Source organism: Schistocerca serialis, chromosome 2 (genome assembly GCF_023864345.2).
Source record: "Schistocerca serialis cubense isolate TAMUIC-IGC-003099 chromosome 2, iqSchSeri2.2, whole genome shotgun sequence".
In the NCBI taxonomy this organism is placed as follows: Eukaryota; Metazoa; Arthropoda; class Insecta; order Orthoptera; family Acrididae; genus Schistocerca; species Schistocerca serialis.
This window is the reverse complement of record NC_064639.1, coordinates 346,722,588-346,742,990: the sequence shown is the minus strand read 5'-3', so window position 1 is coordinate 346,742,990 and position 20,403 is coordinate 346,722,588. Positions and strand designations below refer to the sequence as shown.

General features: G+C 40.0%; 1 protein-coding gene across 1 annotated transcript in view; it reads right to left on the bottom strand.

The window, feature by feature from the left end:
- Positions 1-20,403, bottom strand: part of LOC126455969 (cubilin-like) — a 272,708-nt gene that overhangs the window by 82,468 nt on the left and 169,837 nt on the right. The window contains exons 2-3 of the mRNA XM_050091725.1: positions 5,525-5,600; positions 5,111-5,174 (exon numbers count right to left, since the gene is read on the bottom strand). Of these exons, the coding sequence (XP_049947682.1) occupies positions 5,111-5,174; positions 5,525-5,530 (70 nt within the window). The 5' untranslated portion in view covers positions 5,531-5,600. The remainder of the gene's footprint in view (positions 1-5,110; positions 5,175-5,524; positions 5,601-20,403) is intronic.

Genomic DNA, 20,403 nt, shown 5'->3' with positions numbered 1-20,403 from the left:
AAAATGAACGCACATTAAGTTTCGAAGCAAGCTCAATTAACTGTCGTCTTAAGGTTGAACCTCACTACTGTGTCCATGTTTCCTTACGAAGGACTTTTTTCTTTGTTTTTGTTTATTCAGGTTCAGCCTTGACAACCACAACTTTTTCTTTTTTGCTACTCAGACATACAGGGTGTTACAAAAAGGTACGGCCAAACTTTCAGGAAACATTCCTCACACACAAATAAAGAATAGATGTTATGTGGACATGTGTCTGGAAACGCTTAATTTCCATGTTAGAGCTCATTTTAGTTTCGTCAGTATGTACTGCACTTCCTCGATTCACGCCAGTTGGCCCAATTGAAGGAACGTAATGTTGACATCGGTGCTTGTGTTGACATGCGACTCATTGCTCTACAGCACTAGCATCAAGCACATCAGTACGTAGCATCAACAGGTTAGTGTTCATCACGAACGTGGTTTTGCAGTGGTGTAATGTTTACAAATGCGGAGTCGGCAGATGCCCATTTGATGTATGGATTAGCACGGGGCAATAGCCGTGGCACGGTACGTTTGTATCGAGACAGATTTCCAGAACGAAGGTGTCCCGGCAGGACGACGTTCGAAGCAATTGATCGGCGTCTTAGGGAGCGGGCAACATTCCAGCCTATGAGTCGCGACTGGGGAAGACCTAGAACGACGAGGACACCTGCAATGGACGAGGCAATTCTTCGTGCAGTTGACGATAACCCTAATGTCAGCGTCAGAGAAGTTGCTGCTGTACAAGGTAACGTTGACCACGTCGCTATATGGAGAGTGCTACGGGAGAACCAGTTGTTTCCGTACCATGTACAGCGTGTGCAGGTACTACCAGCAGCTGATTGGCCTCCACGGGTACACTTCTGCGAATGGTTCATCCAACAATGTGTCAATCCTCATTTCAGTGCAAATGTTCTCTTTACGGATGAGGCTTCATTCCAACGCGATCAAATTGTAAATTTTCGCAATCAACATGTGTGGGCTGACGAGAATCCACACGCAATTGTGCAATCACGTCAGCAACACAATTTTCTGTGAACGTTTGGGTAGGCATTGTTGGTGATGTCTTGATTGGGCCCCATGTTGTTCCACCTACGCTTAATGGAGCACGTTATCATGATATTTCATACGGGATACTCTACCTGTGCTGCTAGATCATGTGCCTTTACAAGTACGACACAACATGTGGTTCATGCACGATGGAGCTCCTGCACATTTCAGTCGAAGTGTTCGTACGTACGCTTCTCAACAACAGATTCGGCGACCGATGGATTGGTAGAGGCGGACCAATTCCATGGCGTCCACGCTCTCCTGACCTCAACGCTCTTCACTGTCATTTATGGGGGCATTTGAAAGCTCTTGTCCACGCAACCCTGGTACCAAATGTAGAGACTCTTCGTGCTCGTTTTGTGGACGGCTGTGATACTATACGCCATTCTCCAGGGCCCCGGTGGTGCATCAGCGCCGGTGGTGGGGGACGCCCCAGAACTGAGTGCAGTCATCATCGCGCCGGCCGCGTTGGTCTAGCGGTTCTGGCGCTGCAGTCCGGAACCGCGGGACTGCTATGGTCGCAGGTTCGAATCCTGCCTCGGGCATGGGTGTTTGTGATGTCCTTAGGTTAGTTAGGTTTAAGTAGTTCTAAGTTCTACGGGACTTATGACCTAAGATGTTGAGTCCCATAGTGCTCAGAGCCATTTGAACCATCTCATTCTACAGGGCTGCACCAGCGCATCATGGATTCCACGCGACGGAGGGTGGATGCATGTATCCTCGCTAACCGAGGACATTTTCAATATTTCCTGTAACAAAGAGTTTGAAGTCACGCTGGTACGTTCTGTTGCTGTGTGTTTCCATTCCATGATTAATGTGATTTGATGAGAAGTAATAAAATGAGCTCTAACATCGAAAGTAAGCATTTCCGGACACATATCCACGTAACATATTTTCTTTCTTTGTGTGTGAGGAATGTTTCCTGAAAGTTTGGCCATACCTTTTTGTAACACCCTGTATATCGCTGGAGTTACCGACACATTAGGGATCTTTTTTTCTAAATTTATGTCTTGTTGACACATTTTGCAGTTTCGGTGTGTAGTAAAGAAGAAAAAATAAACCTTTTTCAAGGTGAAATCCATCCAAATTATTTTGTTAACTATTTCTATTAAAATGCCCTCTCGTTTCAATAAATTGTAAGGCCTCTCTTTGGAGTAAGTTATAAAGTACTACTTCCTGTACAAATTCCTTGGTAGTCCTAGCTGAATGAACTCTGCAGCAAATTTCGTTCTTCCTAGTTATCGTCAGATGAAAATCAATGCATTCCGTGAACTGTTATTACATTATTTAAAAACGAGCCATGTATGCAAAAACAAATGACCAGGAGGATATGAATATTTATTGACGGGAATAATCTGAATGGCTCATCGAAATTAATTGCTCGCAATTTAAGGGCGGCCCATTTCAGTTCACAACACATTATATGATGTTTATTGTACTAGATCAGCATGATTACAGACTATTTCGAAGTTTAATTCAGTACTTTCAATTGACATGTTACAGTATAGCAAAATGCCCTTTCCACTAACATCAGAAAGAGAGATTGTTGTCAAAATGGCCACCAGATGGCATAAATTAAATTGTGTTGAAAAGAAAATCATTTCGTCTTCAGTCTAATTTACTTTATTCTTGAGCAAGTTAGCCTGTTACAAAACAACGTATAATATAAATAGAAGTTCCATGGTGAAGACATGCCTTGGTTTGTCTACTTGTAATTCCCAGTGGCCGAAGACAGAAACAATTTGTTCCCTTCACTGATGTAGATAACATTTTTATCTCCCTTCATTCTCATGTAACTACTTGCTATATATTGTCTTTCTAGCATATGATGTTTGATAAGGATTTGGTGACGCTACGATGCGGCAATAATTTGAAAATAATTAATAATTCATTATTTCAGTTTACTTAACACGAAGGCTTGCTGATAGTTTTAATAATGACCCGAACACACGTTTATTCACATTCTGTTAGAAAAATTTTATTTTCCTACACTCTAGCGTGCGAACTATCTGCCTACCTTTCTGCTACAACAATACTACAACTGAATATGTAAAAGCAAAAGAGCAAAAGGATGGAATAAATCTAATTCTGCTACAGTCTGCGATCTCAATCTAAACTGGATGTCGAGCTGCAGCTGCCTGATGGTGGGATCAAAGATCTCCTCAGGCGGACTGGAACATGACGGTCACGAAGTTTCCCTACAATGGAAATGAAAATACTTTCATCTCCTGTCGACACACTCGTATACTACACGTGACTAACTAGATTACCGGACAGGAGAATACTGGTTTCACACCTACTGGACAATGAGTAGGTCTGTGGTTATCATTTCAGAATACGAATTTTGATCCGGATTATAAAATTCATTCTATTATGTTTTCAATTATGCTTTACTTATGCATTCAGGTTCCATACAAAGTCACACCATATAGTGCGGGAAAAGTCTATAGTCAGACAAAATATACTGTATACATTAAGTACGTTTGATTCGTAAAACATTAAATGAAGTGTCGCGAACAATGCAGACACCTTTTCTACAAGGTATGGCAACACGAACGCCATCCGACCACCCTATACCAATAAAACTCCCGAAGCAGTACTTTACATGTAGAACCCATGAAGACAGTATGACTGGTCAGCCAAATTAGACTAACGATTCGTCGTGACACTTCCCATCATTCATCAACGCAACCGTTAGCAATAACAGAACTCAACGGAAAAGTCTCGAACTCCTTGTAAGTTCGTTTTTACTTTTTTGTTGCTTCGTTTTAGTGCATTAATACTGGTGGATGACAATGATTTTGTAAAATTATGCGATTAATATTATGTAATGCCTCCTGAAAACCTTCTCAGACATTAGCATGCAAAAGACGAAGCGCTATGCTAGTAAATCCAAGATATCTACCATTCATTTACCTCAGCATGCTTGAGACTTGTTCTGAAACCATTCACAACAATAAAAAAATGGTAGGACTCATTAAACAGGAACAATCTGTTCGAAAAACTGTATTCCACTGAATTTTTTCAGCACACATCAACAATAGTCCTACTGGGGGCTCTTCTTGGTGGTTGATTATATTGATAAGTAACGAATTTTTTTTTATTCAATCTCTGTGTAATACCAGTAGAGTACCAAATGTAGTAATGTATGAAATAGCTAAGTTATACATGGTCTATTTAACTTATTTGTTTTTGCCACAATTTGAATGAACAGCTAAACCTGATAGCTCGCAGGCCACCATCTTATCTTTCGTCTTTATGTTTTCGCTTTGTGGCTTTGTTTCGATCTGATCTCTCACCGATAGATCGAAATTTCGCTATCACACCAGCTTCACGATAACAACAATTGTTGTATCCTCCGCTACAGTGTAGTATGGTCTCTCAGTACTTGTGATTCTACCATCCATGGTGTAAACATCTAGCTGTTGACAAGTGTATTAGTTTCCTACTTAATAAAATTCAGATCGTTCTTGAACACATGGAACAAATCATAGTTCGCCTCTTTTTGATTTGTCATGTTGTTCTTTACTGACTATCCGCAGGCCACTTGCGAACTCTAGAGATTTTTTTTTGTCTTCGCATTAACCGTACAGATGTTCTTGTTTGGATTCAGTGAACTATTCGTTCCTTTCTGTTTATCGTGTAATTTTAGACATTTTAAAGGATTTGTTCCTGTATTGTCTTGAAGTACGGAAAGTAAATCAGGTAACGAATTCCATTTTCTTTACCCAACATATCATTATACTTATTTTTAATTGCACACGAGTACCTCGTTCTATGTCATTAACACTGCAGATCAAATCTGTGAAGTCATTCCTCCACTATTAGGCCGGCTTGTTTGGTAAAAATGCTCTGGAGATAAGCAATGATTTAGTTATTGCAATACAGCATTAGAAATTATAGGTTGACTGGCTGGTATTTTAGCAGCAGCAAAACTAGATCCTTATAAAATTTATATCCATAAACATATTACTCTCACATGGTACGTTAAGTGGAAGAGTTGTATGATATGCTTTAGTATCAGCAGCTGTGTCATACTGACCTGGGTTCACCGCCACTCCGGAAGCAAAGAGGAAGGGTAGTAGCAGCTCCAACAGGAAGCGTATCTGTACAGACAACAAAGTTAAATGTCTTTCGTCAAAATCGTTTGGTGAATTAAGCGCAGTTACTGTTCTTACTGAAGGATTATTAACGAAAAATGTAACACTGCGATAGGACATGGCTTTTATTTCTTGATCTTCATTTACTTCGAGTGAGTGAAATTTCAAAGTATTTTAGAACAAGACAATGCGAAATTTGCAATAATAACAATAACAATAATAATAATAATAATAACAGTAATAATAATAGGTTTTCCTATAGATAACTTTCGCGGGTGCTAAGCAATTTTCATGCCACGGTCTTTGGTTGTTTCCTATGACTAGTGTCAATTAAATAGCTTTGGAAAATATTTTACCTCCATTACACTACCCTGCCGTATTCCGTGACATCATTTTCCTCCGGGAATTCCGCTGTGCACCGCATAGCTCCCCCTGGAAAGAAACATTCATGAGACTAAACCCAGCATCAGATAACGTTAGCTTTAGTCATTACAAGCGTTCGATGGCTATAACTGGTTATAGCGGTGGCTAGGAAATTTTATGTAATGGCTTAACGTTCTCCCAAACCGTTTAGTCGTCCCCAAATAAAATGAATGTTTAGCAAAAAAAAAAAAAAAAAATCCAGCAGTGAAAATGCTTTTTCGGGAACTCCGAACAATTTGGCCGTAATATTCAGCAAAATCTTTACAGATTCAGAGCGACCGTTAAATATGTAGTATGTTTACTTAGATGACCAGCGATACGAAATAAAACCAGAGTAGGGTAAATGATATATTTTTGGGGTTTCTAGAACATGCAATGATGCAAATGAAACAGTCTGAAAGCATTTTGAAGCAGCTGATAGATCATAAAGTAGGAATGTATAACAAATATACTGTGTCTTAATTTCTGAACGCTGAGTTCTAGAACAATTTCCTGACCTCATGTGGAATGACTAATGAGTAGTGATATTGTTTTAGTTACGATACCAAAGGTTCCATTTTGCCGCAGTGGAGTCGGTCATAGATAACGATTTCGTAGCCGTTCCTAGGTTGGACAATAAAAGTCACCATAACCCAGAAGTATGAGATACGTGACTCACATATTGGCCCCGCGTGTATACTGCTAGAATTACTTTTCAGATAAAGCACCTGAAATACGTCGCTAAGTATTATTACTTTAATGTTTTTACTTACCTACTGCTACTGTGTTTCAAATAAAAGAAACAATTATACTTATTTATAAACGAAGAAACTTGACAAACCGTGCGATCTCAGTCCGGGCGACAAGCATTTTTTCAGTGGCCAGACACTTGAAAAATCAAGCATATACGGTGCTACATCAGGTTCGTGTTCGCACCAGAAGAAGGAAGAAGAGTCCACCAAAAGCGGGTCTCTGTCTTTATTGCTTTTGTAATATTCCTTCCAAGACGTTGATACATAGTATCCATACAAGACGATTAAATAGAAACTTCTGCTTGTTCTGTTATGGTTAGGTGAATCATATCTTCTTTATTCCTGCCGGAATTATGACCAGAATCTCAATTTCGCTTTGGACCAGTTACATTATTTTCTTAATTTTAGCCTGGATTCAATAGGACCAGAACGCATGCTCATCGTATATTGGCAAGGACACCAATTTTTTAGTCACATAGGTTCAAAAATGGTTCAAATGGCTCTGAGCACTATGCGACTTAACTTCTGAGGTCATCAGTCGCCTAGAACTTAGAACTAATTAAACCTAACTAACCTAAGGCCAACACACACATCCATGCCCGAGGCAGGATTCGAACCGGCGACCGTAGCGGTCGCTCGGTTCCTGATTTAGTCACATTATCACTTTGTAGCCAGCCTTACTTATAGTCAGATGATCTCCTTAGTACTGCTTTGAACCAATTGCTTCTACTGATAACAACATACGACGGAAGAATTTAATCGAGCAGGTGCGAAAATTTATTTGAAACAGAGTAAAATAAATTACTATGGAGATATCGAAACGAGAATAATGTACGCTAACAATGAAGCTCGAGAAACAGTGGATGAGTTTTTGTGGTAGTGAGAGCATTTACGTAAGCCTGGGTGGATGGCAGAAGCAATAAACGAAGGAGTCATGTTGGCATGGACTGCTTATGGTGAAGTACATGGTCCAGTCACGTTAATGTGACCACCGCCTATGTCCAGTGTCATCGTGCAATAACCACAATGACCACTCACAGATGTAACATGACAACTTTACCAATGGAAGGTATATAAAGCGATATGAAGCGTGTCGTAGGGGGGGGGGGGGGGGAAGAGGGAGGAGGAAGAGGAGGGGTATGGGAGGGGAACGGGGAAAACCATGATGTCGTCGTCGTCGTAGTGCGAAAAAGGAATGTTTCACCGGAAGTCAAACGGACATGATCTTCGCATTCCGCAGTGATTAAGGTATACCGTAAATGAAAAATAGTGGTATGCAAACTGTGGCGCACGACAGGCCGTAAATGATGGGGGAGAACGACGGCTGCAGAGATGAGTATGGGCGAAAGACGTGCAACTGTTGAACAACTGATCCCCGGATGAACCAAGGGGTTACAAATAATGTCTCCTCACCTAACGTTTAGCGAAGGTTCCTGCGTATGCATCTAGACAGCAGGCGCCTGGTTCGTGAACCCATGTTAATTGCTGTTCGTAGGCGATGAAGGCTGAAATTTGATAGACGGTACAAGTTATTCAAAACAAATATCTCTAAAGTGTATCGTCTTGTGATTTCTGAAGACTGAAAATTGCGGTGTTTAATCTAAAACTGTCCTGGATAACAGCGAAGAACATTTATGTCATCATATATTTTCTTCGTTTGACCACGGTTGTCATTCGCATGTTACTTTTTGTTACGCGACGTGTTAGGAATATTTTCATTAAACGCGCAAAAGTGCACACAGCTTTAATCGAACCTGCATCTTTCGGAAACGATAACTCTTAATCAGTACAACTACGCGAATACCGTCTAAATCGCAACCGTGATCACAAAAGTGTTTCCTGACCCTGATTTTTATAAATGTGTAGACTTGAAAGCGAACAGCATTGCACCATCGCTGGCTCGCAACAATTGAAAGAAAACAAAACAGGGACTGAACAACTTTAAATTTTAACGCCGTCAGCGTTACGAAATCTGAAGGACGTAAGTTTATTACTTAAATATTCACAGGAAGAGAATTATTAAATTTTAAAGATTAAATCATAGCTAGAATTTAAAGCATTTTAGCATCATTACGTTTCTTTGCATTAGTACTTGAGTATCAGATACCATCATATCTATTTAAAAGAACTTTTATAATTATTATTAAAGCAATTCAGACGCCAGAAAGTGTCGGCTATTCCTATGATAGTATGCCAGATATGAATTCGCAGAAGAACAAATCACCGGAACAGATTGCTAGCCCCGTGAGGAGGGGGTCTTATTCCTCTGCACCTCGTCTCTCCCAATGGCGGTCTAACTGTCAAACAAGGGGATCACGTCTATTCGTCATTACCGATTTCTGCGAAATTTACACTGTATGCAGTGCTTGGTCAGAAATGAAAGTGATACAAGTCGGAGGTCCAGATAGCCATATGTTTAGAAAAAAATAGCCAGGTGCGAATAGGACTCTAGCACTGGTGGTTCTGCAATAATTTATTTATTTAGACAGTTCATCCATCTCTAATATCAAGAACCTCAACGATTTTTGCCTATTACCGACACTGGTACTGGCAGTTTGGAGATCCCGGGAATTCCAAGACTTTCGATAATGTTTTAATTTTTGATATCTGGTAACAGATGACAAAAGAAATTTTTTATCTTATTAAATAATAACAAATTCCTGATTTTATCCCCTTACTTTTTCTGTGAAACCTCGCTTCTAGGTCAACATGTTGTTCCCCGACAGCTTTTGATGAGTGTGTCTTCGAGTGTCAAACAATGTGACATAAATGGCAGGTGTTTTGATTACATTTGTTACACAGCCCAGGGGCTGGAAGACGACAGATTCGCGCCCTACCATCGGCGTAATGAAGAAGGTATCGAGATTCACCAGACGAAGCAACGCTCTGCAACTGCCGCAACGTCCAGTGCCGATGGTCATGTGGCCATTTCAGTCGTATTTCCGATGTTGTGGTGTTAATGCACGCGTGCGTCATGTGGAACCCAACCGTCAGGAGTGTTCCGTACACTGTGTGTTCAGACACACTTGTACTCTGCCGAGCATTAAGGTCTGATGATAGTTCCGCTAAAGTTCTCTGCCTGTCCTGTTTTAGCGGTATGCCCAGCCTACGACGTTCGGGATCTGTAACGAGGGATGGCCGTCCAACCCCGCGACGTCTGGACGTGGTTTCACCTAGGTTTACCACAGTGCTCCTCGAACACCTGACAGGTCGCGCAGTTTCACAAATGCTCGTACTGAGCCTCTGAGCCATCACAATCTGCCCTCGGTCAAATTCACATAGATCGCACGTCTTCCCCATTCTACACACGGACAGCACGCTTAGTGGTACTACAAGCAACTTGCTTGCTTCTGACTAGCCGTGATTCCTCGTCAGGCGACGCTGATATGGCCTGAACGGTTTTATATCGGTAGTAGGTCAGTGGTGATAATGTTCCGGCTGATCAGTGTGTGAAAATATTAATAAATGAAATATAATGAGCATTACTTCAGTTTATTGGCCACGTTTTTTTTCTTTCTTTCGGCCTTTGTCCAGCTTCAACTAAGCGGGGTCGGCCTTCTTATTACGGATTTGGCAGTGTTAGTTGCAGAGGGTGGCCGGATGCCCTTTCTGGTGCCACCTCGAACCTCCCCGGGATGTAAGTAGTTTACCCCATCTGTCTGCGTTTAGTAGAAAGCATGAAATAGTGCGAACATGTTCGAATGTCTGAGTCGTGTAACTGAGGCGGAACGTGGGGACCAGCCCTGTATTTACCTAGCGGGATGTGGTAAACCGCCTAAAAACCACATCCAGGCTGGCTGGCATACCGGCCTTCGTCGTTAATCTGTCAAGCAGATTCGATCTGGGGCCGGCGCGCGGAACCGTGTCCAGGAAGCAGCGTATTAGAGCTCACGGCTAACCTGGTGGGTCGTTATTTGCTATGTGAGGAAAGTGAAAATTTAGAATTAAAAAAATTTCCGCATAGAGACTTGAACCCATGACCCTAGCATTACCTTTTCTACAATCTTCCCGCTGCGCCAACCGCTTGATCATCTGGGACTCCTACGAAAGAGATGAAGATAACATGAATTCGGACGGTATGAGCTATGACTAGTAGGCGTGGCCTTTTGCCAGTTTCCTTTATTTACACTTGCGGCCTCCCGTTTTCTGCAGAAAATGAAAGAACTGTACGACAGGATTTAGTATTTAGTAAGAATATTACCCAATTCATTAGAAACTACGCAGTACGTTGTAGTACATGTGTATATGCTTTAATTCGTCTACAAAACGCTAGTACGTGCCGTTAGGACATACTCATCGTATCTGATGGAATTATTTGATTATTGCATCAGTAATATCATTTTACGTTAACTAAAGCAATACAAAACCAGATTATATACATCAAAACACTCCCACAATTTCTTTACATGGCAATAGGGTCCCATAAAATCTTAGAACTACGTAACAACACATCTATACAGCAGTCTGCAGGTTCTTTCTGTCCTCTATGGACATATAGGCTGAACTATCGGAGCTAAAGAGTTTCCTGTGCTACATGAGGGTACACATAAGTTCCCACAGCATTCCAGTGCAAAATTCAACCCTGTGATATTCCATGGCTCTAGAAAGTGGACGAGACATTTAAGTCCCATCGGGCACGAAATGGTTAGGTGTTAACACTATATCTGGATTAAAGTGCGTAAACTGTTCACGAATTGCAGATTGGAAAAAAGACACAATTCTTTCATACAAACATAATTCGTGTATGTATTTTCAGCTAATTGTGAGTAGTGGTGAAAGACTTTTGTTTCTCCCAAATGGATCCAATTGTGCTGTTCTGCTCGTCTTCAACGCAACTCACATCTGCTTTACACAGCTCTAATAATTATCCTTTCAGATAAGACCCTGTTACTGGATGTGTCACAAAAGACTAATGGTCCACGCAGCACGCGCAAAATCTCTGACAGCCAGCTGACATGAATGACGGAGCGATAACGGCGTTATCTTCTGCTTTTGTTATGCTTGAAGTACTTCTGGTCGAGTTCTTCCAGTTTAAAATTGCTCACTGTCTTGGGTGCGATCGCTACCCAGTATCTTAGCTCTGATTTTAGAGACTTTGCCACGTAAAAAAAAAAAAAAATGGTTCCTTGCAACAGTGGTTTTGTCATAGCGAAAAACTGTGATTTTTGCATTAAATCGAATGACTAAATTACTGCACAGAGGTAATGTGCGAAATGACATCCTTCAAATTACTTGAAACTGTTCTCTCTCTCTCTCTCTCTCTCTCTCTCTCTCTCTCTCTCTCCCTCTCTCATTCTGTCTCTCTCACTCTACGATAAGGAAATGTTAATGTTATTTTTGGCTAGCGTTCACTGGAGTGAATATGGCAGGTCTTTTAAAATAAGACCTTATTGGTGCCTTAACAACAGTTTAGTTGAAGTGAAGGTCACTTGCGTAATATTGAAGTGAAATGAAAATTCCATGGTAACTGGAGGCTTTTCACAAATTTCCGATGAAAGCTTTTCTATTCTCATCCTGATCCTCCGGAAGTAGTTCTAAGTATAATGCTCAACTATTACCTTCCGATCCTACAGAATTTATGATGATAATCTATAGTAATATCAAGCAGACCTGGTTATTAAAACGAAAGTTTCATCTGGACACAGCTTGGCGTAATCCAGGAAATAGAAACTGTGAAACAACGTAAGCAATTTTTTTTTTAAATCCTATGAGGAGTTCCATTTCGTCTAGGAACGTCCAGACAATATCAATCACTCATGTGAAGGAATGCAAAGCCATTACGAGCTCTACTAGAGATTCAGTTTTATGGCATCCTTGAAAGGAACAATGATTTGGAAGATGAGAGAAAGTGAGAAAAGCCTCCATCACTAGATTTTTTAATGAAGTTTAGCAACAAAGTGAAAAGCAACACAGTACGTAATGCCAATTCGCGTATTAGTCCTTATGCCCACCCAGTGGATGCCTCTGCGAAAGATGCACGCAGTGTGTTCATTGACGAAAATGTTTTCTCTCCTTTTTGTCTGACAGGTAAAACCTTTAAAGATAACTGTAATAATATCATACTACACATAGCTCTCTGACAGTGATAATCAGCAAAAATCAGTACAGTGTGGCAACAAATGCTGAAAATGTAATAAGAACCTGCCATCGATCTGGTTTTCCGACAAGTTTTATCTTCACAATTAAAACGAGACAGCTAGTGAGAAACATTCATAACATGACTCAATATTTGTCATATGCAGGTGTCGTCCGGGAGCACAAACGTTAGTATCTCGCAGCAGTACTCTTGTTGGTAAGAGCATTATCATTTTAGGACAAGGGACTGGGTTCACATCCCACTCAGAAATAAAATTTTAATGTGTTAGGAAGTTTCTTGATAGGGAGTCTTTCACTGAATTATGATAAACTCATTCTAGAAAAACTTACTGACATAAATTTTTTGGGAGAAAGAGTAGTAAAACTTGTTTCATTACATAAGTATAAAGTTGCTGTCGACATCACGGTAAGTTTCTGCTGCTATAGCCAGTGGCGACGTCGTCGTTTTCTGGTTTAAATGTCAGTTATTATGTATTCGTTGAAAGCGCAAACCATCATAAATTTCTCTCACTTTAAATCCTTGTTTAGGGAACCTTCTGAAAGTGGGTGAACTTCTGTGAAACAGGAGTACTGTTGACTGAATTTCATCCGGATTTACTGCCTGATGATTATCTGCTGACGACGCGTCCGTCGATGGGAAATTGGACTCCATCAATAAATATCACAGTATAATGAAAACCACGATCACAAAGAGCAAATGGTCTGTATTATCATGAGCTCATTTGTGTCGAATTAGCTCAGCCATTGATTCTCATTATAATGTTCTACGACACAAAACCACTGTGCTTGGACATGACTCCGATCTGCAGTGTTTAATCATTGTTTCCATATATTTTCACATATGATTCTTTACTTCATAGGCAAACGTTTATAAAGAATGATAATAGAGGTTAGGGTATCCGGTATATGGTTAATATTTTGGTCTTCTACATTTACACCTACATACATACTAAGAAAGCCTCGCCGGCCGCTGTGGCCGAGCAGTTCTAGGCGCATCAGTCTGGAACCGCGATACTGATACGGTTCGTATCCTAAGGTTGGTTAGGTTTAAGTAGTTCTAAGTTCTAGGGGACTGATGACCTCAGATGTTAAGTCCCATAGTGCTTAGAGCCATTTGAGCCATTAAGAAAGCCTCCGTAAGGTTCATGGCAGAGGGCACTACGTACCACCTGTTCCAATAGCAAATAGAGAGAGGGAAAACGACTGTCTACGAGCTTCCATACGAGACCTAATTTGTCTCACCTTACCTTGGTGATCCTAACGCGAAATGTACCTTGGCGGCAGTAGAACTAATCTGCAGTCGGTCTCAAATGCCGGTTCTTTAAATTTCGGCAATACTGCCTCGTGGAAAGAGCGCTGTCTTTCTTCCAGGGATGAGTTCATAAATCACCTTGCGTGCTGGATAAACCTACCAGTACAAATCTAGCAGCATGTCTGTGAACTGCTTCGATTGCTTCCTTTAATCCGACCTGATGCAGGCCCCCAAATATAGTAGCAGTACTCAAGAACAGGTCCTGTATGAACCACAGTTTCCCAAAATTCTCCCAATAGAACGAAGTCTAGCATTAGCCTTCCCTACTACCAACCTGACGTGCTCATTCCACTTCATACAACGTTACGTCTAGGTATTTGATCGATGTGACGGTGTCAAGCAGCTCCGTACTAATGCTGTAATCTAACGTTGCAACATTGTTTTTCCTATTCATCCGATTTCATTTACATGTTTCTACACATAGAGCAAGGGGTCACTCACCCCACCAACTAGAAATACTATCACCTTGTATCCTCCTTCAGTGACTCAGCGACATTGTCATCAGCAACAGCTGTAATTTGCTGTCCTCCTTGTTCGTCACATTTCCCTCCGCTACCAAACTAACTATTCCTAAATCCTTCAGCATGAGGTCTTTGAACCGATCCGTTGTTTTACGGAAGTTGTACCATAAATTTCCTTTTTATGCGCTGTCAGCCACTGCGTCTTCACTACGTATCCGATATATCCGTGTTATCTTCAGCATTCATGAGTAACATCACATTACAAGAACTTGTATTCAGTTCTTGTCAACACGGTTTGCCGTCCACGTTTTACTACTGAGTAATGATATGCACCAAACGAAAAGTTCAAGTAACACAAACTTATTTTCTTCTCCAGCTTACGAATTATACTGATGCAGATTTCGCAGCTATATTATTGATTTTGAGTGAAATTTTACCAGATGTACTTTCCTTTCTATATTAAGTAACCCCAAGGCCGAAAACGATTGTCGTTATTAAAAAAAGAAAAGGTGGTGGCATTTTATTCAAAAACTAAACTTGTATTTGACTTTAACAAATTTCTCCTTTTTAAAAAAGTGTTTCGTCCTGCGACAAGTCTGCATGACACATCTTATTCAGCCATCGTCATTTTTCTCTCCAAACTAGGAAACTTTCAATGCATTATTTTCTAATAAAATTCCCTCAGTATTAAATCATTTAATTCAACTGCATAATGTTACTCTTGTTTTAGTGATTCAGCCTGCTGGGCTGTGGCAACGGAGAAAGATCTTGAGCGCTGTCCTCTCGTTTGTGGAATGTACAGTAAATCCTACATTTGCCATAAACTGTAGCAGTAGCTTCCACTGTTACCAAAGTCGTCATACTGTAACAAAATGTAACTTCACACGGGCCATCGTGTCCATTCAGCAGTCATTTATACCCATAATGCTCTGGCCCTTTGCTTTATTATTGTTACTATCGGTGGTGGTGGTAGAAGTAGCTGTATATAGGACATGTCAAAATATTTACAAATTTAGATCAATTTAAAATAAGCTAATTCATATACACATATTTACAGACTTCTAGTTAGAGACAATCATTAGATTTACGCCTGGTATACAATACTTTTTTTTTTACAAATAACTTATTAAATAATGTAATCTCACATTGTTCATTCATATCTCACTATCAGTCACAGCACACACTATACACACATTGTTTCATAACACTTCACTCACTACACACACACACACACACACACACACACACACACACACACACACACTGGTCATCTCTGAGCCATTTTCTGTACTGCAGCTTCCCATTTGCTATCCTGAAAAACTGAGTCCGCATCCCTACATAATGAGTGAGATGTTGAGCTCAGAAAGAGGAAGAGGTTTTAGTATTATGCTACACATAGCTTGGGGGAAAGTATTTCTAGAAAGGAAAAAAAGAAGGAATGAAACAAAGTGAAGGTGTTATGTGGAAGGTTGGATATTTCATAATCGTTACTATTTATCTGTATAACATTTTTTATCAAACCCCTACTCTGTTTTAGCTAATTAATCCTTCAATGTATAAAATGTATTGCATAACAGGTACTTTTTAGCTGCCTTTTGTAAATAACTGTATGTTGGCAATTTGTTTAATCTCTTTTGGTAATTTATTGTAAGTTTTATTCCTTGGTAGAAAGTGCTTTTATGAGTTTTATGTTTATTTCTGCTTGATAAGTGTAAGTTGAGTCTATCTCTTGTTGCATGGTCATGGACAGAGCTGTTTGTGCAGTAATTCTCAATGTTATTTTTGATGTGTACAACTGACTGGTAAATGTATTCACATGGAGCAGTTAAAATCCCCAGTGTTCTGAACAGATCTTTACAATGAGCTCGACTTCTATTTTTGGTTATTAGTCTTATGGCTCTTTACTGGAGTTTGAAACATTTGTTCCCCAAAAAAGAAATCCATAGCTAAGAATTCAGTGTACATATGAATAACGTGTAACTAAAAGACACTGCATGTTACACACTGATGATAGGATTCTAAGGGCATAACATGCTGATAACATTCTGTTTGCAAGTACCTCTATTCATTCACACCACTTCAACTGAGAATTAATATTCATTCCTAGGAATTTTGCATTTGTTACACAGTCTATAGAGGTGTCATCTACATTTAATTTAACATTGTCATTTTTCCTCTTCATACTGAAATTCATGACATTAGTTTTCTTTATGTTCAATGTCACTTTTTTACTTATTGACCAATCATAAACTTCCTTGAGAGTTTCATTTGCTTTCTTGGCAAGCAGTTTTCTTATTTTCTCAGTGAATATTATATTGCTGTCATCAGCGGAGAGGATTTTTTCGCCATGAGTAACACTACTGGGAAAGTCATTGATGTACATCAGGAACAGTATTGGTACTAATATGCTAGCTTGCAGAACCCCTGTAATAATGTATTTTGGTTCTGATAAGTGTTTTACTAAATGTTTACGTCTATTTGAAGAATGTGTTATCTCTACTCTTTGTACCCTATCTGTTAGGTATGATCGAAACCAATCATTTCTAATGCTTTTAATTTATTTAATAGAATCTTTTAGTCAACTGTATCAAACGCCTTAGAAAGATCCAAAAATGTGCCTTTGACACACTCATCTTTATCAAGAGCATCGAGTACAACTTTTGGGAATTCTACTATGGCTGACTCCATATATTTCCCACTTCTGAAATCCAATTGTGATTCGTTTAAAACATTGTATTTATTCAGGTAATTCATTAATCTGTCTTTCATAATTGCTTCTATTATTTTTGAGAATGCTCACAGCAGGGAAATGGTCCAGTAATTTTCTGTGTCTTCTGCATTACCTTTCTTACCCAAAGACACAACTCTTGCCTCTTTTAACTGCTCTGGAAATGTCCCTGATGTGAAGGATTCATTTCTAATATTTGTTAAGGGGCCTTATATAACCCTTTTGCATTGTTTCAGTACACACATTGGTCCTTCAACTAGCCCTACTGCCTTTTTCTTTTTAGTTTTTGAATTGTTTTACTGACAATTCTCAGTGGCTGGAAGTAACATCATTGTATTTACTGCAACATTATTTAGAGGTTTTATATTTGTTTGGGGGAAGTTTTGCTGTAACTTCTCTGCAATACTTGAAAAACGCTCTTTTACATAGTTTGCTAAGTGCTGTAGATCATTTATTACTATATCCCCCTCCCTTAGCGCTATGTTATTCTGCGTTTGTTTACCTCTCCCCATCTCTTTTTTTAACATCTCAGACTGCTTTGCTTTTATTCTCTGCATTGTATATTATTTTGTCATAAAATGACTTTTTTCAGCAATCAGCACTTTCCTATAGATCTTTTTGTATCTATGATAGAAATTTAAGAATTCTGGATCACTGCGAATTTTTTCATGGAACTGAGGTGTTTAAGTGTTTGGGAGGACTTCTTAGTACCTGCTGTTATCCATCTGTTTTTGTGAGATGTTGATAAAGACATGCATACTTTTGGAAATGCCTTTTCAAAATTCAATATAAACAGCGTGGAGAATTTAGAGAATTTCATATTCACATTGGTTTCCCTATACACTTCATCCCAGCTTTGTTTTGCTAGTTCTTTTGAAAAATCTTTTATTCTGATTTCTGATAGATGTCGTTTGTAGGCTCATAGATTAGGGAATGATTCGATGCCTGTCTTTACTGTTGTTATTTGACAGAGATGGTCTGATAGTCCTAGATATTTTACAGCTACATCACATTTTTCCCTGTCCATATTTGTGGCCATATGGTCAATTACTGATGAAGTCGTTGTGGTAATCCTTGTTGCACTATTGACAAATAGGGAGATGCGAAAATTTTGAAGGGTGTTTATGAAGGTGCTGCTGGATTCATTTATGATGTTAGTGTTAGTGTTAACGTCCCCACACAGAATTATGTTGACCTTTGTACCTAGAACATCTGTTAACTTATTGAAAAAAGTGACCACACTACCAATGGGGGATCTATACACACACAAAATGTTAATTTCTTGGTGATATCAAGCCCTGTGAATTCAATAGCTGATATTTGAAAGTGTTTCTCGTCACTTATGGTAATGAGGTCATGTCTTGATTTGAGCTGTGTTCCTTATCTGATATAAATGCATGATCCTCCACCCCTTGAAGTAGTTCTGTAGTAAGAGTCTGCCTTTTCGTACAATGATAATACTACATGTTGGATTTCTGTGTCACTACACCAGTGCTCAGTGATACAAACTACTGTTCAGTTCAAAGACTGGAGCTCAACTTCTAATAGTTGTATTTTATTTTTTAATGATTATATGTTTCGATGGAGGATTGTTAATTCTGTGAAATGCGCATATTAGTCTTTCCAACAGTTTGTTTTTCTTTGTGACGTCTGTTGTATGTGATATTTGAGGTGTTAAAATCTGTCTTGCGAGTAATTGTTTCAGTTTTTTTTTAAGTGCTGGAGATACTCTTTAGGCAGCTGAATTATCATAAAAAAGGCCTACCTTCCCTACCTACGGCAACAGGTATTTAACCATGAGTGGTCCGAGATCCACCCCCTATACCACCGGTCAGTTATCGAGTGCCCACACCTTGAAAATATCGTTTTCTAAAGCGTCTTGTTCCAAACACTCTTACATCATGGCCTTCTGTGTTCCTAAATATGAATTTCACTCCCTCCAACGATCTAGCTTTCAATACCCGCAGTCGTTTTGAGATTATCATCGACTTCAAAAGATGCACTGTGCTCAATACATGAACATCAAAAGTGACGTTATCATTGTCACAACAACGAACATGTCAACGTAACATTTCTACATCTGTAATTATTCTCCGAGTTTATTGTCATCAAGCTTAAAGCCAATCAGTATCATAAATCTGAATTATTTTTAATACAAACGAGGTTGGTTTGAAAAGTTCTCGGGATCACCACTAGAGGTCAGTGTTAGCGCAATGAGTTCAAAAATGGTTCAAATGGCTCTGAGCACTATGGGACTTAACATCTATGGTCATCAGTCCCAAAGAACTTAGAACTACTTAAACCTAACTAACCTAAGGACATCACACAACACCCAGCCATCACGAAGCAGAGAAAATCCCTGACCCCGCCGGGAATCGAACCCGGGAACCCGGGCGTGGGAAGCGAGAACGCTACCGCACGACCACGAGATGGGGGCGCAATGAGTTGTTCACGTGATATTCGTTCGAATGTTGACTGTACACACATGCTACGTCAGTGCTCTTGGAAGAGAGCTGTGGCGGTGACGTGGCTTTGTTGTTGTTGTTGTTCCTGCGTAGTGATTTGCGGAGATGGAAAAAATTGAGCTTCGAGCAGTGAATTAGAACTTTGTTAAGAAAGGTATGAAAGCAAAGCACATTCAAGTCGATTTCCAGCATACACTAAGGGACATTGCCACTTCATATTCAGCTGTTGGCAAATGGACAAATGAATTGAAATTTGGTCGGGAGAGCTTAGATGATGATCCGTGCAGCGGTCTGCCAAGAAGTGTCACTACTCCGGAAATCATTGCAAAAATGCACAAAATGGCCGTGGAGGATCGCTGATTGAATGTGCGTGAAATTGGTCACTCTGATTTGATTGGAGCCCGCAGATGATTTTTTAGGAGGTCTGTGTATGATGCACTGGTGACAGTGGTCCCTCTAGGCATGTAATGCTCCAAAATGATGCCTTTTTCGTCCCAAAAGAGAGTCAGCATAACCTTCCCTGCTGATGGTTCTGTTCGAAACTTCTTTGGTTATAATGATGAGGAATGGTGCCATTCCTTGCTCGCTCTCTTCGTTTCCAGTTGGTGGAAGTGAACCCAGGTTTCGTCCCCAGTAACGATTCTTGCAAGGAAGCCATCACCTTCTCGTTCAAAGCGCCGAAGAAGTTATTCACAAGCATCAACACGTCGTTCTCTCGTTTCAGGAGTCAGCTGCCGTCGCACCCATCCTGCAGACACTTTGTGAAACTGGAGCACATCATGCACAATGTGGTGTGCTGACCCATGACTAATTTGTAAACATGGTGCAATGCCATTCAGTGTCGCTCGACGGTTTTCCTTCACTATGGCTTCAACTGCTGCAATGTTCTGTGGAGTCACAACTCGTTGTGCCTGACCTGGACGAGGGGCATCTTCACACCATTTGCGAACTTCCTACTCCATTCGTAGACTTGCTGCTGTGACAAACATGCATCACCGTACTGAACCTTCATGAATTTC